At 43.4% G+C, this 26009-nt stretch overlaps 1 protein-coding gene across 1 annotated transcript in view; it reads left to right on the forward strand.

Annotated features, from left to right (window-relative positions):
• The window catches only part of LOC115138232 (MAM domain-containing glycosylphosphatidylinositol anchor protein 2-like), a 223038-nt gene that overhangs the window by 124587 nt on the left and 72442 nt on the right, over positions 1-26009 (forward strand). Inside the window, exon 9 of the mRNA XM_029674883.2 lies at positions 16535-16804. Within this exon, the coding sequence (XP_029530743.1) occupies positions 16535-16804 (270 nt within the window). The remainder of the gene's footprint in view (positions 1-16534; positions 16805-26009) is intronic.

Raw genomic sequence — 26009 nt, forward strand, 5'->3', positions numbered from 1 at the left:
AACCAGGTGTGTATGAAACAAGACAAGACCAATGGATATATGAAAAATGGAGCGGCGATGGCTAGAAAGCCGGTGACGTCGATCGCCGAACGCCGCCCGAACAAAATCGTGACATAATGTGAATGCCAGTTAGATGATGATCCGATCGCATTCTATCTCCTATTAAAACTTTATTGACGTTTGATGCAAGATAGAAAGAGACAAGAAAGTAGTCAAGATGACTAGCTTGATTAAATCTCCTCCATGTATATCTCACTAGGTCGGGGTTTTTATTCTCCAAATATCCACTATTTCTAATGTGTCCATAATATTTGTGATTTCCTTAAGGGTGATGATAGTTTGTGGAGTGATTACCTTTACGGTCCATTGACGTACTTAACACTGTGTTATAGTCTCCTACCATAAGGATTAGATAATTTGTTGCCTGTAAATTCAATAAATTGGTATAAATGTTTTTGAAGAAGTGTGGAACATCCTGATCTGGACCATATAGATTAATGAGCCAAATCTCTTTTTCGTCCACTTTCATTTTCAAAACGATCCACCTTCGACATTTTTGTTAATTAATATCATCACACCATTTGAGTTCCTTTGTCCATAACAGAAAATTATTTCACCACCCCATTCCTTTTTCCACGCAACTTCATCTAAGGATGTAGAGTGAGTTTCCTGTAAACAGTATATGTTATATTCCTTTTCTGTTAGCATTGTAAAGACTGATCTTATTTTTTTATAATCTGCTAAACAGTTACAATTATAACTAGCTATACTTATTTCACCCATTACCATAACTACCGTAATTGCTGGACTATTAAGCGCACCTGAATATAAACCGCACCCACTGAAAAGCCGCACATGTCTATAAGCCGCAGGTGCTTACCGGTACATTGAAACAAATTAACTTTACACAGCCTTTAAACGAAACACGGCTTGTAACAAAAATAAATAGGCTTTAACGAAACACGGCTTGTAACAAAAATTAAAACAGTAGCCTACCAAGAAAGTCATTGGTCACTATCTTCCTCCTCCTGTGCACTGAAACCACTGAAGTCATCTCCTTCGGTGTCGGAGTTGAATAGCCTCACAATTGCTTCATCCGATGTTGGATCGTTTTCATTGGCGCTCTCATCACTTTCATCCGGAGGCAAATACCCCGCTGAGCTCATGCTGCCCCTTCAACATGCAGCAGTCCAGCCTTTCGAAACCCGTTGATGATAGTGGATTTTTTGACAATGCTCCACGCTGTCAGGACCCACTGGCAGACTTGACAGTGGGTGCTCTTCGCCTGCGGCCCGTTTTAGTGAAGGATTTCTCCCCACTTGTCATCCAAGCTTCCCACTGAACAAGGAGCGCCACCTTAAATGCACGATTTACACTGATGTCGAGTGGCTGCAAATACTTTGGGCCATCTGCTTTTCTTCCCTCTGAAAGCTTTTGTTGTCTTTCTGCACTGAGTCAGTTCCTCACGCTGCTGTTTCCAATGTCTTATCATCGACTCATTAAGGCCAAGCTCCCATGCAGTCTATTTCCTTTTCCAACAGCCAGATTTATCGCCTTCAACTTGAAAGCTGCATCATATGCATTTCTCCGTGTCTTTGCCATGATGAGGGTGACAAAATTACTACCGTAATCAGAATGATGGGAAGTTTGAGCGCGCTCGATTTACGTCACATTATGTGAAGGTGCTCAGTTTTTTGGCGGCATGAATCTTGTGAAAGCGGGAAAAATCCATAAATTAGCCGCGTCATTGTATAAACTGCGAGGTTCAAAGTGTGGGAATAAAGTAGCGGCTTATAGTCCGGAAATTACGGTAGATACTATTCTCAGGCTAAATTGACCATAATTAGTGCTTGTAAAGTTACTGCTATCAGGGGTATTATGAAGGTCAAAATTAGAGCCTTCAAATGTCTGATATTTATAATTCAAGAAATAGGTTCTAAAAATATATTTTTTATTCCCTTGCCTGTTTGCCTCTGAGCCAATGCCACAGATGTTAGAAAATTGATACAAATTATGTGTGTAACAAATCTGAGTAGGTGTTACGATTTCATTCTGAAGGTAGGTAAGGAGTCAAGTGCAGGAGAGCAGAGATACAGGTACAGGTAAAACAGTACAGGTACAATCACCAACAAAACAACGCCCAAGACAATGGGAACTCACGGTTACTCACGGAAGGCGAATAAACCACTGGTCCTTACTATAATAAACACGTGAATAAACTGTGGAGGAAAGCCTCCACAAGCAACATGAACATGAAAATAATCCATCACAAATCTAAGCGGGGAAACATGGGTAAATATACACACAGGAATTAAAGCAAATGTGAATGAACCAAAGACAAAACAAACGGAAAAAGATAAATGGATCGGTGATGGCTCGGCCGACCGCCGAGCACCGCAAGGATAGCAACCACCTTCGGTGGAAGTTGTGACAGTAGGTTGATGTGTATGATATTGGATATGATATAATGAGAGTGTGTGTGATGTTTGTATAATAAGACTATAATGTGACTATAATGACTAGAAAATATAAGACTATAATGTGTGATGTCCAAATAAATAATAACTCTGCCAATTTGCATGTTTGAGTTTCTATGTTTGTAACATGTAGTGCAGTGCGTATAGCCTTACTATTCATAATTGTAATCCATATCGTATCACCATCATAGTTTCATCATAATTACCTTTAACATAATTGAAAAACACATCCCAGCATTTCCTTAGCAATTGATGGTTCACATGATCATGAAAGAGACCTTGCATTACTCTAGAGACGGCTTCACTACAGTACAAATCTATTCCGTACAATATGTATTATTCCCCAATGGGCCCCTATTTTGATAACTTCCGCTTGCTTGTTGTAGACAAATGCATAAAAAAGATAGACAAACAGTAAACACATTAAATTATAAAACAGTTCTCAACAAGAGGGAGAGAAGAGAGCGAGATCAGGTGTGTGTGGGTATGTATAAGTCCGTATGTGTAGTTGAGTACGTGTGTGTTCATATCCACTTCACAATGTTCAGATATTTTAAACAGTTCCCATACCTTCTTTTTTTTCGTAAACTGAAGTCCCTGTAGAATTTAGTACAGCCACGGTGTTATGGAGCTGTCTTGGAATAGCTGTCCATCTATAAAGAGTTTGTCCGCAATGATAAAGGCACGCCTACCATCCATCCTTTGTTGTCTTTGTACCAGATACAGTCTCTTACGATGTTCGTTTATCTCCTTTGGAAATTGGTCATTGAGACAGAATTTGGTCCCTTTAAGATCCCTTCCTCTGCTCTTGATCAGCTCCTTTTGTTGGTAGTGCTCAAATTTTGCGATGATCGGTCGGGGACCCTTGGTCTTGTCACTCCGAGCTCCAAGTCTGTGTACTCGGTGGAAAGCCACCTTGTTAACAGTCTCTATAGGAAGTTTCAATGCGGATTTCATGAATTCTCTGATCGTGCCCTCTGGATAATTGGATGCATCCTCAGGAATAGCAGGAGGAAAAAAAAGATTTTCACGCATACTACGACTTTGTATGTCTAGTAGCGTCTCCTTCATCACCCTGTTTTCCCTGAGTAGACAATCCATGTTGAAACCGTATATTTTTTACCTTGGCTGTGAGTGTCTTGTTTTCTCTTTGGAGCTTGAGAATTTCACTCTGGCTGAACTCCAAACTCCCCCTCAGCCCTGCTACCTCCTCACACAACTTTTCCATTGTTGCATGAATTCCAGCCAGAGAACTAGCCTCTACCTCAATGGTAAGTAAAATCGTCCGTGTCTGTAGATGAATCTGTTTTTCTTTTTTTTGTCAGATTAAAGTTATTTTTTGAGGTGGTCGGATCTTTCCACGAAGGAGTATGTTGTTCCTCCATAGCGTAAAGCTGTTGGTACTCATCGATTTCCCTCAGGATCTGCTTGGTATCCAGGTTGGCTCTATACTGCAACCAGTTGTTTTACGAAAAGATAACAATGAGTCGTTCCCACTACGACGACAGGTGTGTGTAGTACAGCCAGATAGCACTCGCGGAATCCACGCAAAAAAAAGGAACACAAACTTGCAGTCCTAGCCATAAAGGCTAACCGTGTTGTGGAATCCTTAGTAACAAAACTTTAGTTTGGATTAAAATCGATTTAATGAAGAAGTTTGAATGTAAACAACAAACCGAGTGTAGACAGTACAGTGTCCTGTTGCGCGCTCTGATGACGTCTCTCTCTTGAGATGTTGCTTCAATATATCCATAATTTTCCTCCATCTATTTTGTGAAGTGCTCCACTCCCTCCTGCAGCAAAGCACCCCACAACATGATACTGCGATCCCCGTGCTTCACGGTTGGGATGGTGTTCTTCGGCTTGCAAGCCTCCCCCTTTTCCTCCAATGGTCATTATGGCCAAACAGTTCTATTTTTGTTTCATCAGAATAGAAGACATTTCTCCAAAAAGAATGATCTTTGTCCCCATGTGCAGTTGCAAACCGTAGTCTGGAATTTTTTAGAAGCTGTGGCTTCTTCCTTGCTGAGCAGCCTTTTGGGTTATAACTCGTTTTACTGTGGATATAGATACTTTTGTACCTGTTTCCTCCAGCATCTTCACACGGCCATTTGCTGTTGTTCTGGGATTGATTTGCACTTTTCGCACCAAAGTACGTTCACAGAACGCTTCTCCTTCCTGAGCGGTACGACGGCTGCGTGGTCCCATGGTGTTTATAATAGCTGTGGAGGTCTACAAAAACATTGTAGACCTTGTACAGATGAACGTGGTACCTTCAGGCATTTGGAATTTGCTCCCAAGGATGAACCAGACCTGTGGAGGTCTACAATGTTTTTTCTGAGGTCTTGGCTGATTTCTTTTGATTTCCCCATGATGTCAAGCAAAGAGGTACTGATTTGGAAGGTAGGCCTTGAAATACATCCACAGGTACACCTCCTGCTGTTCTGTATGCATGCGTGCAATTGTGCAAGTGAGTGACTCACTGATGTTGTTTGTGGTTGCTAGCCATAAAGTGGGTAACGTGAGCATATCTTGTTGGGTTACAGTAATACGCTAGTTACTGAAGAGAGATGGCCGTCATGATTAGAACCTGGGCTACTACCTGTAGAAGGCAGTCAGAATGTGACCCTTCTTTCCTCGTCTGCATCCAGAACATAAACATGACATAATTTTCTGGAATTTTCCAAGCTGGTTAAAGGCACAGTCAACTTAGTGTATGTAAACTTCTGACCCCCTGGAATTGTGATACAGTAAATTATAAGTGAAATAATCTGTCTGTGAACAATTGTTGGAAAAATAACTTGTGTCATGCACAAAGTATACAGTATGTCCTATCCGACTTGCCAACACTATAGTTTGTCAACAAGAAATGTGTGGAGTGGTTGAAAAATGAGTTTTAACGACTCCAACCTAAGTGTGTGTAAACTTTCGACTTCAACTGTGTATGTACCCCATCAGATCCCAAAATATAAGCTATTTTGTTTGTAAACAATGTAATTGCTCAAAAATACTGTATAGCTTCAAAACATGGTTAAAACTATCATTTTGATATAATGGATGATCAGTCCTTGTAGCCATGGCTCTGTCCATGAATTTGAGAGTGGTTACATTTCTCCAGCCCCATCTCACAGCTCTTTACCAAAACAGTGGCTGGGTGCATTCAAAGGTATTTCTAGTTAACATTTTACACAACTGTAGCCCTAACCCTTATTCTAGCACTAAGCCTTACCCTCACCCTAAGTACAGTGTAACCATGAGTAATTACAATACTTGTTGTACAGGAATAATTACACAGTAACAAGTGCACAGTCATGTAACGTGTGACCTATTTTGGCTAGCTAGTTCTCTATAGTCTCTACACAGGTTGTATAGTGCTATTCCATCTGTAAATATCCCACCCAACTTCCTCATCCCCATATTATTATTATTTTTTGCTCCTTTGCACCCCAGTATCTCTACATGCACATTCATCTTCTGCACATCTATCACTCCAGTGTTTAATTGCTAAATTGTAATTATTTCGCCACTATGGCCTATTTATTGCCTTACCTCCGTAATCTTACTACATTTGCACACACTATATACAGATTTTTCTATTGTGTTATTGACTGTACGTTTGTTTATCTCATGTGTAACTCTGTGTTGTTTGTGACACACTGCTTTACTTTATCTTGGCCAGGTCGCAGTTGTAAATGAGAACCTGTTCTCAACTGGCCTAACTGGTTAAATAAAGGTGAAATAAAATATGAAAATAATTACATTTGTTTGTTCTACAAATCACGACACAGATAATATTCCATCAACTAGATCCACAATGGCAATACCACTGAATTGAATGTAACACTTATATATACTTACATCTCTATGGGCAACACTCTAGTCTACCAGATCCACAGTGGTAGCTCATAGTTTGAGTTTCACACTCAAAGATGTATGTAAACAGCTTTACAGCTGCTCCTGCTGTTCTGTATGCATGCGTGCAATCGTGCAAGTGAGTGACTCACTGATGTTTTTTGTGGTTGCTAGCCATTTTAACGGCTCTCCACTCATTATGCAACTCCCATGCAGCCATGTCCTTGAGCATGAGGGCTTAGGTTAATTCACTATGAATACAGCATGCCGTATTGTTAGCCTCTAATAATGAAAGTACATTGAATGTGATGTTCCACAGTAGTTCGCCTGCTAGCCGTGGGGTTTGTACATTCTGTACAGAAGGAAGATGTACATTACTTGCATGTGTATTTCTGCTTCTCAATAAAAACTTATTTGAAAAACAAAACCTGGGCAGAGAGGGAATCCTGTTCTTGTGTCATGGACATGATAAATATATTCTAGGCTTGAGGAGTGTTTTGTAGAAAAATGACTATTTCTTATCAAACATATGCATGTACACCAGGCTAAATGGGGTGGTTCCCAAATAACACCCGAGTTAATGTATACGGTGCCTTCAGAAAGTATTCACACCCCTTGACTTTTTCCACATGTTGTTGTGTTACATACTGAATTTAAAATAGAGATTTTGTGTCACTGGCCTACACACAATAACCCATAATGTCAAAGTCAAATTATGTTTTTTGAAATGTTTACTAATGAATTAAAATTAAAGCTGAAATGTCTTGAGTCAATAAGTATTTAAATCCTTTGTTATGGCAAGCCTAAATAAGTTTAGGAGTAAAAATGTGCTTAACATGTCACATAATAAGTTGAATGTACTCACTCTGTGTAACGGCTTTCTAATGGTGAAGGAGAGTCGGACCAAACTGCAGCGTGTCTATTGTGATTCATCTTTAATAAACAAACGTAACACACAACAAAACACTAACACTACAAAACGAAAACAGCCTATACAAGTGTCTACTAACCTCTAACCAGGACATCAAGACACACAGGACAATCACCCACAATACAACCAAAGAATATGGCTGCCTAAATATGGTTCCCAATCAGAGACAACGGTAAACACCTGCCTCTGATTGAGAACCACTTCAGACAGCCATAGACTCTCCTAGAACACCCCACTAAGCTACAATCCCACTATACACACATTCCAAAATCCCAAGACAAAACACACCACAATACAAAAACTCTATGCCACACCCTGGCCTGACCCAATACATGAAGAAAACACAAAATACTTAGACCAGGGCGTGACACTCTGTGTGCAATAAGTGTTTAACATGAATTTTGAATGACTACTTCATCTCTGTACCTCACACATAAAGTTATCTTTAAGGTCCCTCAGTCAAGCAGTGCATTTCAAACACAGATTCAACCACAAAGCCCAGGGAGGTTTTAAAATGTCTCGCAAAGCAGAGCACCCAATTGGTAGATGTTTACATTTTTTAATTTAACTAGGCAAGTCATTTATGAACAAGTTGTTATTTACAATTGACAACCCACAAAAAAGCTGACATTTAATATCCCTTTGAGTATGGTGAGGTTATTAATTACACTTTGGATGGTGTATCAATACACCCAGTCACTACAAAGATACAGGCGTTCTTCCTAACTCAGTTGCCGGAGAGGAAGGAAACCACTCAGGAATTACACCTTTAGGCCAATGGTGACTTTAAAACAGTTACAGAGTTTAATGGCTGTGATAGGAGATAACTGAGGATGAATCAACAACATTGTAGTTACTCCACAATACGAACCTAATTGACAGAACAGAGCTAAAACAAGGAAGCCTGTACAGAATAAAAAATATTCAAAAACTTGCAATAAAGTAATACTGCAAAAAACGTGGCAATTTTTTTGCCTGAATGCAAAGTGTTATGTTTGGGGCAAATCCAATACAACCAATTACTGAGTACCACTCTTCATATTTTCAAGCATGGTGGCTGCATCATGTTATGGGTATGCTTTTAATCATTTAGCACAAGGGAATTTTCCAGGATAAAAAAAAAACAGAGTGGCGCTAAGCACAAGCAAAATCCGAGAGGAAAACCTGATTCAGTCTGGTTTCCACCAGACACTGGGAGATGAATTCACCTTTAAGCGGGACAATAACCTAAAAAACAAATATACAGAGTTACAGATTTGACTTAAATCTACTTGAAAATCTACTGCACAACCTGAAAAGGATTGTCTGGCAATGATCAACAACCAATTTGGCAGAGCTTGAAGAATTTTGAAAAGAGTAATGGGCAAATGATACACAATCCAAGTGTGAAAAGCTCTTAAAGAGTTACCCAGAAGAACTCACAGCTGTAATCACTGCCAAAGGTACTTCTACAAAGTGTTAATTCAGGGGTTTGAAAACTTATGTAAATTACATATTTCTGTATTTCATTTTCATGTTTTTACTTTGTCATTATGGGGTATTTTGTGTAGATGGGCGAGAGACAAAATATATTTAATACATTTTAAAAACTGTAACACAACAAAATGTGGACTAAGTCTAGGGGTATGAATACTTTCTGAAGGCACTGTAGTGTACTACTTTTGACCAGAGCTCGTAGGGCACCAATTACATTTAGCGGAAGTTATGAAGTATTAAATTGTAAAACATAATGTGGTTTTACAGTAGTGATGTAGTGCATACTGTGCGTGACAGATTTCTGTAAACCAACTGTTTGTGTCCCCCTAAGCCTCTGGTCTGGAGGCAAGGATCACATTGTTTATGTCACATGTCTACTCTGTCAGTCTGACAGCACTATTAGTATGTCATATAGCTCTCTTCTCCTTAGTATGTGTAGTCCTTTAGGGTAAAGTCTTCAGTAGTCTAGGCTGTGTGTTGTGCGTGTTGTGTTACCTCCTCCATAGCAGAGGCCCGGTGGACTGTGTGTGTGGCTGACTGAAGGAGATGCCTGTTAGTGATGATTCATACATACAGACTTCACTGTATACGGTGCATTCGGAAAGTATTCAGACCCCTTGACTTTTTTCACTTTTTGTTACATTACAGCCTTATTCTCAAATGGATTAAATTGTTTTTCCCCCCAAGCTTGGCACACCTGTATTTGGGGAGTTCATCCCTTCTCTGCAGATCCGCTCAAGCTCTGTCAGGTTGTATGGTGAGCGTCGCTGCACAGCTATTTTCAGGTGTCTCCAGAGATTTTCGATCGGGTTCAAGTCCGGGCACTGGCTGGGCCACTCAAGGACATTCTGAGATCTGTCCTGAAGCCACTCCTGCGTTGTCTTGGCTGTGTGCTTAGGGTCATTGTCCTGTTGGATGGTGAACCTTCACCCCAGTCTGAGGTCCTAAGCGCACTAAGCTCTCTGGAGCTGGTTTTCATCAAGGATCTCTCAGGACTGCTCCGTTCATCTTTCCCTCGATCCTGACTAGTCTCAGAGTCCTTGTCGCTGAAAAATATCCCAACAGTATGATGCTGCCACCACCATGCTTCTTCGTAGGGATGGTGCCAGGCTTCCTCCAGACATTAAGCTTGGCATTCAGGCCAAATAAGTAAATCTTGGTTTCAACAGACCAGATCATTTTGTTTGGCCAGTATTCCACAAGGCCTGATTGGTGGAGTGCTGCAGAGATGATTGTCCTTCTGGAAGGTTCTCCCATCTCCACAGAGGAAGTCTGGAGCTCTGTCAGTGACCATCGGGTTCTTGGTCACCTCCCTGACCAAGGCCCTTCTCCCACGATTGCTCAGTTTGGCCGGGCGGCCAGCTCTAGGAAGAGTCTTGGTGGTTGCAAACTTCTTCCATTTAAGAATGATGGAGGCCACTTTGTTCTTGGTGACCTTCAATGCTGCATAAAAAAAATTGTACCCTTCCCCAGACCTGTGCCTCGAGACAATCCTGTCTATGGACAATTCCTTCGTCCCTCATGACTTAGCTTTTGCTCTGACATGTACTGTCCACCGTGGGACCTTATATAGACAGGTGTGTGCCTTTCAAAATCATAAAAATAATATATTGAGTTTACCACACTTGGACTCCAATCAAGTTGTAGAAACATCTCAATGATGATCAATGGAAACAGGATGCACCTGTGCTCCATTTCGAGTCTCATAGCAAAGTGTCTGAATAATTATGTAAATTTAATTTTAATTTTAATTTAATTTTACCTTTATTTAACTAGGCAAGTCAGTTAAGAACAGATTCTTATTTTCAATGACGGCCTAGGAACAGTGGGTTAACTGCCTGTTCAGGGGCAGAACGACAGATTTGTACCTTGTCAGCTCGGGGGTTTGAATTTGCAACTTTCTGGTTACTAGTCCAACGCTCTAACCACTAGGCTACCCTGCCGCCCCAGAAATAAGGTATTTCTGTTTTATTTGTTATAAATTTTCACAAATTTCTAAAAACCTATTTTTGCTTTGTCATGGGGTATTGTGTGTAGATTGAGGAGGAAATGTTTTAATTTATTTAATTTTAGAATAAGGCTCTACCATAACAAAATATGGAAAAAGGAAGCGTTCTGAATATTTTCCAAAGGCAATGTATGTGTTTGTCATGCTTCCTCCATTTCACAAATGCTTCCTACTATTTGATTTGATTTGATTACTCATCCACCTACTCCTCCTCCTCTTCCTGCATAAATTGTGATTGCAGGGAAGGGAACTAGGGCAGGGAAGAGAGAAGGGTAGCTAGGAGTATAATCCCTAGCACAGGACTCATTACTTGTGGTAGGTCTGGGTACCAATGTATGCCACTGGATAATGTGTACTTATATCTGTGACAGCTGAGCAGGCTCTTGCAGCAGAGTTTGCGGAGGCGGTGGATGGAGAGGTGGGAGGAGATCGAGAGAGACACGAGAGGAAAGAGAGGGAGAGAGTGAAATAGGGGGAAGAGGGAGGAGGAGGATGAGAGAGGAAGGAAATAGAGAGAGAGGTTGGAGAATGCTGCTCACCAGTGGTGAAATATAGAGATTGCTCTTGATTTCCCCAGGCTTTAAGCCTAAAGATCAGCATTATTCTGTTTTATTGGTAATGAAATTAAAATGTTTTTCTTTCTGTCTCCCTCTCTCTTTTTCTCCTCTTTCATTCTCCCTCTCTTTCTCTCCTCCGCCTGGTATCACCCTTTACACAAAGTGACGCCATTAAGGCCTGGAGGCCATCTGTTAGTTGCAGCCCCTTGTATTTGGCCCCGCTCTGTTCTACGTGTCAGGGCCAGTATATGTATGATAGCCACTTTATTTTTAATTGCATTTTAACATGCATAGAAGCCATTGTGATGGCTGTTGTTGACAACATCATAAGATAAAGGCTTTGGTTAACCTCGGAAACTAGGAACAGGACCTCGGTTGACTCCACTAGAACTTCTCCGAAAGCTCCAGAGGACCTGCAGCCCACTTCAAAAGCCTTCCTCACTGAAACTATTGGTGTACTGTGCAGCTTTGGTCTGGAGACTTCACAGCTCAATTATATTCAATGCTACAGTACAGTGTATGTCCATCTGCTCCGTAAAATATTTCAGGCTTTAATTAACCAGAAACATTGAAACACCGGAGAGGCAGAAACCTTCAAAAAGGCAGAAACATTAAAAAGTATATATTGATAAATAGCCGCAAGACTGATTCTTATGACTTCATACTACAACTAGGAATGGGTAGCAGCACCCAATGTAGAGACCACAGCCCCACACCCAAGTAATTGAATGCTCTCAGGTAATATACTTGAACCCAATTAACTCCTGTCTCACCTTAACAGTGTGGGTGCTGCAGCAGCCAGCCAGTAAGTCAGTTCCCTGCAGTCTACAGACGTTATCGGAATGACAAGGGTTAATTGAGTTTATTGGCCAGGCGTGTTCCGGCAATGCACCCAATATACAATTACGAAGCACAGTGATTCAGCTGGATCAACAGGTGGGCTCCCAAGCGAGCTGGGGTCACGGAGGGCCTGGTTGGCTTTGTCAAAGGATCTCAACCTAATCAGACATGCTGGCCGAAGGGGGACTCTCTGCAGACAGGAAAGGTCAATGCCCATACTTGTCACTGATTCACCCTCTTTGAGGTGGTGCAGGCAGGAGTGGTAACAGGGAAAAGGGAGATAGCGAGGCTTTTGGAAGCATGTCCTTTGCACTGGAGCATTGTTCTTTGAAACAGTACAGTCATTCCGTGTCTGGTACCATTATCACAGCTGTGTCACAGACGTGTCACAGACAGGACAAAAAAATAGCTGTTAGCACTAGGATTAGTGTGCTTTGCCAATTTTGCAATTGTGTCAGACTGGGGTTCAAACCCGAGTTTCCTACTCTCAGTGACTGAGTTAGTCCGCCTAGCCAAAGCCCAGTACTTTGTAGTGTGGCCCATATTAAAGCATTGATATAGTATCACATTACTTGTAGGTAAAAAAAAGTTGGTTTGGAGTGCATGTTAAGATAAGGTTGTCAGTCATATTGTGGGAATTATATAATGATGGGTCTATCCTTAATAAAATCATAGGCTTTACAAATTGATTACTTTCTCTTAGGCAGGCACTGTGCTACAGTAGTTAACCCAAAATCCATAATGAATTGTCTCAAATTTCTGATAAGACACTGATGATTATTAATGTTGCTATTTAAAGCATAATGAAGGGATAATTGCAGTCATACTCTGACATTTCACAACCCTTTCTGCATATTTCTCCCCTCGACATGAGTTCAAAAGGATTAAACGTACGAAAAAGAAAAACCCTCAACCAGCGAAGATCCATCTCCCTCTGAAAAGTCCCAATTATTGTTAGTTTAAGCATTTCATCTATGGCCTGCTATTTTTTTCTTGCTTTACCCTGGTTATAAGAAATTAAATATGTTCTGAAGTATATTGATGTAAGCTGCTCTACCATAAAATCATAGCCTCTTTAATAAATGCTTGAAATTAGCTATGGGCATCAGTTGGAAGGCAAGAAGGGGAGAGAAAGCAGCACATACTATAGGATGAATGGCAAATTCCTAGTCAAGCCCCCTGACTATGGTTTGATACATTTGGGCATTGGGGAACTAGCTGGAGGGTGATCTACATGGAGGGTGAACATTACTCTCTAAAAGGTATCTATGACCAACGCTCTGTCATAGAAACACTTGTTTAATCCTGGGCTGTTCGTTAAGTATGGCATTCAAAGCTGGCTCCCAGCTTAATTAGCGAAGCGCTAATTTATCCCCACCAGTATTAATTTACGAAAAAGAGAGAATACGTTTGGAGAGAGAAAAACTAAACGACAACACTGAAATTCTGAAAGTGCTATCATCACCCAGTCATGCAATGCGAGTTGACTGAGAAATCCCCAGTTGAGCCGATCCATGAAATGTGGCACGGATGGAACTATTCACACTGCAACTTTTTTTGCTGCCATTTCCCCCATTTAAATATATTGTCATCATGAATATTTTCGAAAACCCCATTCACGAGTAGCAGTGCATAGAAAGAGTGAAAGACTTTAAAGTGTTATTAACAGTGCTTTTTGGGTTGGCAAAATGGTTCTATTAACAAGGGGATGAAGTCTTGCAGAGACATCACAGGAACATTTTAAGAACTTGCATAACACTTTACATGAAGTTGCTCTTATAGGCCTGTCTGTGTAGTAACAATGAAACTACCCTGGTAACAACACTGCATTAGCATAATAATGTTCAGTTGAACAATGGAACATGTTCTATGAATGTTTCATGGACTGCCAGGAACTAAAATCACTCCATACTGTCATTTATAGCTCGGTTGCATCCATAGCACAGCCCCGTACCTCAGCTTACCAAACAGTGCCAGGATCAGGCTGTTGAAATGACATATTGTGCCTTTAAGGTTCTCTCTTCCATAATTTACTTTTGTTTAGGCCTACTTTTTGTTCTACCTCTTATGTTTTAATCCCTGTGGTAAATAACAGGTACAAACCTTACACCATTAATGAGTAATACCGATGGATTTTAGGAGGCAAACAAGTTTTTTGTTTTTCTAAAGTTCATTTCCTTGTATGACTTGAAAGGTCATGTTATCCTCTAGAGCCTGTTGTATTCTGAGTTTTTGAGGATATTTGAATTGAGAGTATTTCTCTACTTTACAATCAAAAGGGATTGCTGCTTCAAAATTCCAAGCATATTGTATGCGACAGAAACGTTTGAAGTTAGTTCATTTAGACATAGTAATATTAGCTCTTCCGACGGTGGCCTGAGGAGGGCTTGCCTCCAGCCTCATTACAGATAGCTGTCCGTTAGATGCTTGCTTGCTGGGATGTAGCATGCTAACAGGGTTCCTACCACTTTCAATGTTTTGCACTCAACCATGCTATTTATAGGGTGTAGTAACAAACCACTTCCGACACTGACCATCTGCCTCTATAAACTACATTCTAGGTATCATTAAGATCAAGTATATTTGCAATTCTGGAGAATCAAATCACATGTTATTCGTCACATACTTCATAAACAGCTGTAGACCAAATGTGAAATGCTTACTGACGGGGCCTTCTCAACAATGCAGAGAGAAAATAAAATAATAGACAGTAAAACGTGTAACAAAGTAATAATAGATACATAACGAGTAAAAATAACTTGGCTATATAAACGGGGTACAAGTCGATATGCATGGGTACGAAGTAATTCAGGTAGATATGTACATATAACTAGGATTAAAGTGACAGATAATAAACAGTAGGAGCAGCATATGTGATGAGTCAAAAAGTTAGTGCAAAAAGGGTCAATGCAGATAGTCCGTGTAGCTATTTAGTAACTAGTTAGCAGAACTGTTCCTTTAAGTGTTTCTGGAGTATTATCTAGTAAGGTGTCACTCAAAAATTCTGTTTGTCTCCGAGCGGAAGGCGGTCGCTACGGACTCTCTCAGCCATTCTGTGTATTCAAGCAGCAAGCTCTTTCATTCAGTCGAGTTAAGAGAGGACAGTTCCTCTGAGAGTTCTCAAAATTAGACACAAAATGGGAAAAATATATCAGAGGCCCTTAAAATATCTCCTACTAAATTGCCTCGCATATATACAACAACAAATCCAAGTTAAGCTTTTCACTAGAAGCTATATTATCCTAGACGTGTGACTTCTGAGTTCTCATGTTAGTGCTAAGTAGCCCGTTTTGCCCACATACTCCGACTTCCACTGTGTAGCTGTGTCTGCTAGACGTATACAAAACAGCGACAGGAACATTGCAAATTTAGCACTGTGTTTAGATCACTTTCCACCTAAGTTGGAGCGGCTAATTGATAAAGCCACGGCTACTGGCATCTCATTGCTGTTGGGTTAGTGGTAATTATAGCGCAAGATAATCTAAAGGCTGGATAAATAAATAAGAGCTGATGGGACTTTAAAGTCAGAGAAATTCTGGATGCAGATGAATGGATTATGTTTGGGTTGACATAAGGAGACGGGCTCAGATGCTGCCTGTGTGAGAAGGACAGTTTTCTGTATTCCAAATCAACGCCTAGCCCCTCCTACTCTCTAGGCACTCCTGTAGATCTGAGAGGTTTATAGGTGTAAACAATATGGGAAGTAATTACCATATTGCTTGCACCTACCTAGTGGTGTAAAGTACTTAAGTACAAATACTTTAAAGTACTACTTAAGTAGTTTTTGGGGTATCTGTACTTTATATTTGACAACTTTTCCTTTAACTTCACTACATTCTCAAAATAAAATAATCTACTTTTTAAGCCATACATTTTCCCTGACACCCAAAAGTACTTGTTACATTTTGAATGCTTAGCAGGACAGGAAAATGGTCCAATTCACACACTTATCAAGAGATGAACCCTATTCATCTCTACTGCCTCTGACCTGGTGGACTCACTAAACACACGTGTGAATTTTAAATGATGTCTGAGTGTTGAAAAATGTTGCCGTCTGGTTTGCAAAGGAATTTGAAATGATTTATACTTTTACTTTTGATACTTAAGTATATTTTAGCAATTACATTTACTTTTGATACTTTTAGACTTTTACTTGAGTCATTTTTCTATTAAGGTATGACAATTGGGTACTTTTTCCACCCACCACTGCACCTACCAAATCTTCTCAGATCTCAACAAGTGCATAGGGGATAGGGGTTATTTTAGGACCGGGCCAATGCTGCCCTGTGGCTGACTGTTGTGATGTAGGCCAGGGGCTAGGGATTTATTTGGGATTCAGCCTTTGCTTCCCTGCCTGCCTGACTAATAGGGCCTTTGGTCTTCCCCTCCATAGATCCTCCGGTGGTGGAACCGGTGTTCACAGAGATCCGCCAGGGTCTGGGTCGCGCCTTCACCCTCAACTGCCGGGTGCTGCGGGCGCACCCGTCCAAAGTGCTCAAGTACGAGTGGAAGCTGGGTACCAGGCTGCTGACGATGGGCCAGTTCGACCAGCGCGACGAGACGGACTACCACGTCAGGGCACTCAATAGGGAGGGCTACGGGGAGTACACCTGTGAAGTGACCAATGAGGCCGGGGCGGGTGCCTGCAGGTTCTTAGTCACAGGTATGTATAACAGACGTCTTTCATTTAATTTTTTTACATTTTATTTAACTAGGCAAGTCAGTTAAGAAAAATTCTTATTTACAATGACGGCCAAACCCGGACAACATTTACATTTACATTTAAGTCATTTAGCAGACGCTCTTATCCAGAGCGACTTACAAATTGGTGCATTCACCTTATGACATCCAGTGGAACAGTAGTGCATCTAAATCTTTTAAGGGGGTGAGAGGGATTACTTTATCCTATCCTAGGTATTCCTTAAAGAGGTGGGGTTTCAGGTGTCTCCGGAAGGTGGTGATTGACTCCGCTGTCCTGGCGTCGTGAGGGAGTTTGTTCCACCATTGGGGGGCCAGAGCAGCGAACAGTTTTGACTGGGCTGAGCGGGAACTGTACTTCCTCAGTGGTAGGGAGGCGAGCAGGCCAGAGGTGGATGAACGCAGTGCCCTTGTTTGGGTGTAGGGCCTGATCAGAGCCTGGAGGTACTGAGGTGCCGTTCCCCTCACAGCTCCGTAGGCAAGCACCATGGTCTTGTAGCGGATGCGAGCTTCAACTGGAAGCCAGTGGAGAGAGCGGAGGAGTGGGGTGACGTGAGAGAACTTGGGAAGGTTGAACACCAGACGGGCTGCGGCGTTCTGGATGAGTTGTAGGGGTTTAATGGCACAGGCAGGGAGCCCAGCCAACAGCGAGTTGCAGTAATCCAGACGGGAGATGACGAGTGCCTGGATTAGGACCTGCGCCGCTTCCTGTGTGAGGCAGGGTCGTACTCTGCGGATGTTGTAGAGCATGAACCTACAGGAACGGGCCACCGCCTTGATGTTAGTTGAGAACGACAGGGTGTTGTCCAGGATCACGCCAAGGTTCTTAGCGCTCTGGGAGGAGGACACAATGGAGTTGTCAACCGTGATGGCGAGATCATGGAACGGGCAGTCCTTCCCCGGGAGGAAGAGCAGCTCCGTCTTGCCGAGGTTCAGCTTGAGGTGGTGATCCGTCATCCACACTGATATGTCTGCCAGACATGCAGAGATGCGATTCGCCACCTGATCATCAGAAGGGGGAAAGGAGAAGATTAATTGTGTGTCGTCTGCATAGCAATGATAGGAGAGACCATGTGAGGTTATGACAGAGCCAAGTGACTTGGTGTATAGCGAGAATAGGAGAGGGCCTAGAACAGAGCCCTGGGGGACACCAGTGGTGAGAGCACGTGGTGTGGAGACGGATTCTCGCCACGCCACCTGGTAGGAGCGACCTGTCAGGTAGGACGCAATCCAAGCGTGGGCCGCGCCGGAGATGCCCAACTCGGAGAGGGTGGAGAGGAGGATCTGATGGTTCACAGTATCGAAGGCAGCCGATAGGTCTAGAAGGATGAGAGCAGAGGAGAGAGAGTTAGCTTTAGCAGTGCGGAGCGCTCCGTGATACAGAGAAGAGCAGTCTCAGTTGAATGACTAGTCTTGAAACCTGACTGATTTGGATCAAGAAGGTCATTCTGAGAGAGATAGCGGGAGAGCTGGCCACGGACGGCACGTTCAAGAGTTTTGGAGAGAAAAGAAAGAAGGGATACTGGTCTGTAGTTGTTGACATCGGAGGGATCGAGTGTAGGTTTTTTCAGAAGGGGTGCAACTCTCGCTCTCTTGAAGACGGAAGGGACGTAGCCAGCGGTCAGGGATGAGTTGATGAGCGAGGTGAGGTAAGGGAGAAGGTCTCCGGAAATGGTCTGGAGAAGAGAGGAGGGGATAGGGTCAAGCGGGCAGGTTGTTGGGCGGCCGGCCGTCACAAGACGCGAGATTTCATCTGGAGAGAGGGGGAGAAAGAGGTCAGAGCACAGGGTAGGGCAGTGTGAGCAGAACCAGCGGTGTCGTTTGACTTAGCAAACGAGGATCGGATGTCGTCGACCTTCTTTTCAAAATGGTTGAAGTCATCTGCAGAGAGGGAGGAGGGGGAGGGGGAGGAGGATTCAGGAGGGAGGAGAAGGTTGCAAAGAGCTTCCTAGGGTTAGAGGCAGATGCTTGGAATTTAGAGTGGTAGAAAGTGGCTTTAGCAGCAGAGAGAGAAGAGGAAAATGTAGAGAGGAGGGAGTGAAAGGATGTCAGGTCCGCAGGGAGGCGAGTTTTCCTCCATTTCCGCTCGGCTGCCCGGAGCCCTGTTCTGTGAGCTCGCAATGAGTCGTTGAGCCACGGAGCGGGAGGGGAGGACCGAGCCGGCCTGGAGGATAGGGGACATAGAGAGTCAAAGGATGCAGAAAGGGAGGAGAGGAGGGTTGAGGAGGCAGAATCAGGAGATAGGTTGGAGAAGGTTTGAGCAGAGGGAAGAGATGATAGGATGGAAGAGGAGAGAGTAGCGGGGAGAGAGAGCGAAGGTTGGGACGGCGCGATACCATCCGAGTAGGGGCAGTGTGGGAAGTGTTGGATGAGAGCGAGCGGGAGAAGGATACAAGGTAGTGGTCGGAGACTTGGAGGGGAGTTGCAATGAGGTTAGTGGAAGAACAGCATCTAGTAAAGATGAGGTCGAGCGTATTTCCTGCCTTGTGAGTAGGGGGGGAAGGTGAGAGGGTGAGGTCAAAAGAGGAGAGGAGTGGAAAGAAGGAGGCAGAGAGGAATGAGTCAAAGGTAGACGTGGGGAGGTTAAAGTCGCCCAGAACTGTGAGAGGTGAGCCGTCCTCAGGAAAGGAGCTTATCAAGGCATCAAGCTCATTGATGAACTCTCCGAGGGAACCTGGAGGGCGTTAAATGATAAGGATGTTAAGCTTGAAAGGGCTGGTAACTGTGACAGCATGGAATTCAAAGGAGGCGATAGACAGATGGGTAAGCGGAGAAAGAGAGAATGACCACTTGGGAGAGATGAGGATCCCGGTGCCACCACCCCGCTGACCAGAAGCTCTCGGGTGTGCGAGAACACGTGGGCAGACGAAGAGAGAGCAGTAGGAGTAGCAGTGTTGTCTGTGGTGATCCATGTTTCCGTCAGTGCCAAGAAGTCGAGGGACTGGAGGGAGGCATAGGCTGAGATGAACTCTGCCTTGTCGGCCGCAGATCGGCAGTTCCAGAGGCTACCGGAGACCTGGAACTCCACGTGGGTCGTGCGCGCTGGGACCACCAGATTAGGGTGGCCGCGGCCACGCGGTGTGGAGCGTTTGTATGGTCTGTGCAGAGAGGAGAGAACAGGGATAGACAGACACATAGTTGACAGGCTACACAAGAGGCTACGCTAATGCAAAGGAGATTGGAATGACAAGTGGACTACACGTCTCGAGTGTTCAGAAAGTTAAGCTTACGTAGCAAGAATCTTATTGACTAAAATGATTAAAATGATACAGTACTGCTGAAGTAGGCTAGCTGGCAGAGGCTGCGTTGTTGACTATGTAGGCTAGCTGGCAGTGTCTGCGTTGTTGACACTACACTAATCAAGTCGCCCTATGGGACTCCCAATCACTGCTGGATGTGATAGAGCCTGGATTCGAATCAGGGACTGTAGTGACGCCTCTTGCACTGAGATGCAGTGCCTTAGACCTCTGCGCCACTCGGGAGCCCTTTGGATAAAAGTGTCTGCGTGTTATACACTGCTCAAAGAAATAAAGGGAACACTAAAATAACACATCCTAGATCTGAATGAATGAAATATTCTTATTAAATACTTTTTTCTTTACAAGTTGAATGTGCTGACAACAAAATCACACAAAAATTATCAATGGAAATCAAATGTATCAACCCATGGAGGTATGGATTTGGAGTCCACACTACAGGCTGATCCAACTTTGATGTAATGTCCTTAAAACAAGTCAAAATGAGGCTCAGTAGTGTGTGTGGCCTCCACGTGCCTGTATGACCTCCCTACAACGCCTGGGCATGCCCCTGATGAGGTGGCGGATGGTCTCCTGAGGGATCTCCTCCCAGACCTGGACTGGAGCGAGACATGATGTCCCAGATGTGCTCAATTGGATTCAGGTCTGGGGAATGGGCGGTCCATAGCATCAATGCCTTCCTCTTGCAGGAACTGCTGGCACACTCCAGCTACATGAGGTCTAGCATTGTCTTGCATTAGGAGGAACCCAGGGCCACAGCTCGCATTGATGTGCCATCCTGGATGAGCTGCACTACCTGAGCCACTTGTGTGGGTTGTAGACTCCGTCTCATGCTACCACTAGAGTGAAAGCACCGCCAGCATTCAAAACTGACCAAAACATCAGCCAGGAAGCATAGGAAATGAGAAGTGGTCTGTGGTCACCACCTGCAGAACCACTCCTTTATTGGGGGTGTCTTGCTAATTGTCTATAATTTCCACCTGTTGTCTAATTCCATTTGCACAACAGCATGTGACATTTATTGTCAATAGTGTTGCTTCCTAAGTGGACAGTTTGATTTCACAGAAGTGTGATTGACTTGGAGTTACATTGTGTTGTTTAAGTGTTCCCTTTATTTTTTTGAGCAGTGTATGTTATGTCCAATTTCTTTCCTCGAAGGATAAATAACTTTTGCAGACTGTAGTGTACATTAATGTATGTAATGCACTGCTTTTGGATGTGTATCAGTCAGATCTACAGTATAAATAGTAACAAGCAGTGGGCTAACCGAGAATTGTGCATCAATGGAGAGCTGCCCCTTTAATATGCCAGTTCAACTGCTCCTGCCCGTCTCTCCCGGACACAACGGTTGCATCCCAAATGGCACCCCATTCCCTATTTATTACCTTTAACCAGGCCACATAGGGCTCAAGTCAAAACGAGTGCACTATTTAGGGAATAGGGTGCCTTTTGGAACGCAGGCAAGCTATTGATTTGATTCACGTTCACTTTGTGTGAGTGCTCCCTGTTGAAGCGAGAGACTCCCATTGTTAATGCCTGGAGACAAGTATAATCCACTCCCTGACTATTCTAATGAAATGTATCCCATGGAGATGGCCTTGTCAGCCTTAATAAAAATACATTTTTAAAAAACCTAATAAGCTGCTTATCGCCGACACAACAAAACGTCACTTGTTTTCCCTGTAAGCATGAATGGCGTAAGCAGCGAAGTTCGCACAGAATTTCAAAGAGTTATTGAATAGACAGATGAGAGGAATATCTGTTTTAATAACATGCAAGGCAAGGTGTGAAAATACAAATGGGCCGCATTAGTGTTTTGGTATTAGTATTCTTAGCTCTCAGCGAGATGTCAGTTATGTAAAGTTTAGTGTGTGTTTTTACATGGCACTGTATCAACACTACTGAGCATAGAAAGTGTCACTGTGGTTTTAAGTGGCTGTTTGGGGAAAATACCTATTCAAGGAAGAAGCCTCAGAAAGCCCTGGTTTGTTGTTTATTGCTGAATCATGTTATCTTTCAATGAGACTTCATAATGTATTCAAATTCTAATAACTTTGTTACCACGAGACAACTTCTTATGTGGACATGCAGCAGAATCAGCAGGGAGAAAATGTCTTAGTTGTCAATGTGATATGGTGTTGGGATTTTGTTGTTCTGCTCTTAAGCTTTTTCAACATCAGAGGCTCAACCTCTATCTTGCTACCAACCATTTTCTGATGGATGGGAGAAAATGGCTAGAATGTTTTACTCTTGATAAGTGTTCAGAGTCTGCAGACCAAGAAGTGCAACTGTATCACTGCTAAAGTCTTTCCTGGGTTATATTAGTCCCAACTTGGATTTGCATTGGCAATTTTCTGCCCTGCACAGCAGCCACAGGGAGGATTATACTGCACTCTCCATTCTGTCCTCCACCCCATAGAAAATGTCAGCAATTTAGAGAACACGAAAATTCAGGTCCACTTGTTATATGAGAAGGTCACCTCGTATTCCTGTACGGCATTCCTGAAACGATTTGATTGTCGAACATTAACGAAGAGCAAGAAAACCTGTCTGTGTTCCTAATACAGGTTTGTGGTTCAAATACTCCCTCTCTTGTTTGAATCTTTGATATATATTCTGTCTGGAAAGACCATTAGCTTCCAAACAACACTTCTGCTATTATTACGGATTAATGCTTCATATTTGAGTGCTTTTTTGAGGAGTTCAGTCACATGAAAGCAAGGCAATAACAAACCTTGAAGGTAAACTCAGTGATACGATTTAGATGCAGAAAGTTAACAGCATAATGGGTCAATTTCCGCAACAACTAAGAGAGTTGAAGTGCGAAGCTCTACTTCTCTGCATTTTTGGTCCCGTGGCTACAATGCTGTAACAGCATGAAGCGAACCTGTGCACATGTGCAAATATTGTGTGAGAGCGAGGTCTTGGCTCTCGCTTATCTCAGTATGGTTGGTGTGATTGGTTGTGGTCTTCTATGTGTCATGTCACGTTACAATGCGCGCGTATTCTGGGTACCTTCTTCTGATTGCACGATGGCAGAACATGTGGCGTAGCAGTAACATTGCTGCACCTGAGGCTGGTAATGAATGTTTGACAAGATGACAGTGCCACATTTCTGGGGAGTTGGTTGTGAAATATTGATGGCCTTGGTTTATCTCAGATGTCTGTTTTCGATGGGTAACAATATAGAGGTGTAAGCTATTTGGTCAAGGGATAAGAAGTGATCAGGTTTCCACTGGATCAGAGCATGACATTTTTCCTTTCAGGCTGAGTGGATATCGAAAAGGAGAGGAACTATTGTCATTCTCAGTGGATGTAAAAACAGAATTTATTTGCTGAGGTGAAGAATACATTACTTTGAGAAGCTCCACAGCTCATCAGTGGTGCTGTGTTAATCAAATCAGAAATACTATCAGATCCCTAAATGGGCACATTTATAAGCCTACATTCGCGCGCAGGACAGGCATTGAAGCTCGCCTGGAGGTTTATTAACACAGTGTCCAAAGAAGGGCCAGATGTATACAGAATAGTGTCGTCTGCATAGAGGTGGATCAGAGAATCACCAGCAGCAAGAGCTACATAATTGATGTATACAGAGAAAAGAGTCGGCCCGAGAATTGAACCCTGTGGCACCCCCATAATGACTGCCAGAGTTCCGGACAACAGGCCCTCCGATTTTACACACTGAACTTTATCTGAGAAGTAGTTGGTGAACCAAGCGAGGCAGTCATTTGAGAAACCAAGGCTGTTGAGAGTCTGACGATAAGAATGCTGTGATTGACAGAGTCGAAAGCCTTGGGCAGGTCGATGAAGACGGCTGCACAGTGTTGTCTTTTATCGATGGCGGTTATGATATCGTTCAGGATCTTGGGCGTGGCTGAGGTGCACCCATGACCAGCTCGGAAACCAGATTGCATAGCGGAGAAGGTATGGTGTGATTCGAAATGGTCGGTGATCTGTTTGTTAACTTGGCTTTCGAAGACTTTAGAAAGGCAGGGTAGGATAGATATAGGTCTGTAACAGTTTGGGTCTAGAGTGTCTCCCCCTTTGAAGAGGGGGATTGACCGCGGCAGCTTTCCAATCTTTAGGGATCTCAGTCGATACAAAGAGAGGTTGAACAGGCTAGTAATAGGGGTTGCAACAATTGCGGCGGATAATTTTAGAAAGAGAGGGCCCAGATTGTCTCGCCCAGCTGATTTGTAAGGGTCCAGATTTTGCAGCTCTTTCAGAAAATAAAATGAAAATAAAATTTGTAAGGGTCCAAAAATGAAAATAGAATTTGAAAGGGTCCAGATTTTGCAGCTCTTTCAGAAAAAAAATGAAGGAGAAGTGGGGAGGCTTGGGCAAGTTGCTGTGGGGGGTGCAGAGCTGTTGACCGGGGTAGGGGTAGCCAGGTGGAGAGCATGGCCAGCCGTAGAAAAATGCTTATTGAAATTCTCGATTATCATAGATTTATGGGTGGAGACAGTGTTTCCTAGCCTCAGTACAGTGAGCAGCTGGGAGGAGGTGCTCTTATTCTCCATGGACTTTACAGTGTCCCAGAATTAACATGCATAATAATGTTGGCACTTCATGCAAAGGATTGTTACCTATAACCAGGATTGTTACCTATAATCAGGATTGTTACCTATAACCAGTATAGTTACCTATAACCAGGATTGTTACCTATAACAGGATTGTTACATATAACCAGGATTGTTACCTATAACCAGGATTGTTACCTATAACCAGGATTGCCATTGCATTACATTACATTTTTGTCAAGCTATTTTTATTTTAACAAACAATTATTTTGATTAGTCCTATATTGTCCCTAGCATCCTTACCCCCTTGTAACAGATGTTGGATACAAACAAACAGACACACACACACATACTCTTACACACTCAATCCCTTTCCCCCACAATCAACCATAAGCTCAGATGCTCAACGGTTGTTACATTCCAGTGTCACGATCGTCGTAAGGAACGGACCAAAATGCAGCGTGGTATGTGTTCATGATGAAGTTTTTAATTAAAGAAAGCACTGAACACTGAATACAAACTATACAAAACAATAAACAAATAACGACCGCGAAGCTATCATAAGAACTGTGCTGACACAAGCAACTAACATAGACATCCCAAAATCATAGAAAAACAAACATAGCCTGCCCAACGCATACTAAATAACGACAAAACAAAGGACATAAAGGTCAGAACGTGACAGTACCCCCCCCCCTCCAAAGGTGCGACTCCGGCCGCAAAACCTGAACCTATAGGGGAGGGTCTGGGTGGGCGTCTATCCGCGGTGGCGGCTCTGGCGCGGGACGTGGACCCCACTTCACCACAGTCTTTCTCTATCTCATTGTCCGCCTCCGTGGCATCCTAAACACGGCGACCCTCGCCGCCGACCTCGGACTGGGGACCCTAGAAATAGGTCCCAAATGGACGGAAGATTCCGGCAGCACTGGACAGATGGGAGATTCCGGCAGCGCCGGACAGGCGGGAGATTCCGGCAGCGCTGGACAGGCGGGAGCACCTGTAGGGATGAGACGGAGAGACAGCCTGGTGCGGGGGGCTGCCACCGGAGGGCTGGTGCGTGGAGGTGGTACTGGATAGACCGGACCGTGCAGGCGCACTGGAGCTCTTGAGCATTGAGCCTGCCCAACCTTACCTGGTTGAATGTTCCCGTCGCCCTGCCAGTGCGGCGAGGTGGAATAGCCCGCACTGGGCTGTGCTGGCGAACCGGGGACACCATGCGTAAGTCTGGTGCCATGTACGCCGGCCCAAGGAGACGCACTGGAGACCAGTGCGTTTGTGATATGGTCCTTGACTAGTCTCTCAAAGCACTTCATGATGACGGAAGGGATTGAGTAGTCGTTTAGCTCAGTTACCTTAGCTTTCTTGGGAACAGGAACAATGGTGGCCCTCT

The sequence above is a fragment of the Oncorhynchus nerka genome, linkage group LG12 (assembly GCF_034236695.1).
Source record: "Oncorhynchus nerka isolate Pitt River linkage group LG12, Oner_Uvic_2.0, whole genome shotgun sequence".
In the NCBI taxonomy this organism is placed as follows: domain Eukaryota; kingdom Metazoa; phylum Chordata; class Actinopteri; order Salmoniformes; family Salmonidae; genus Oncorhynchus; species Oncorhynchus nerka.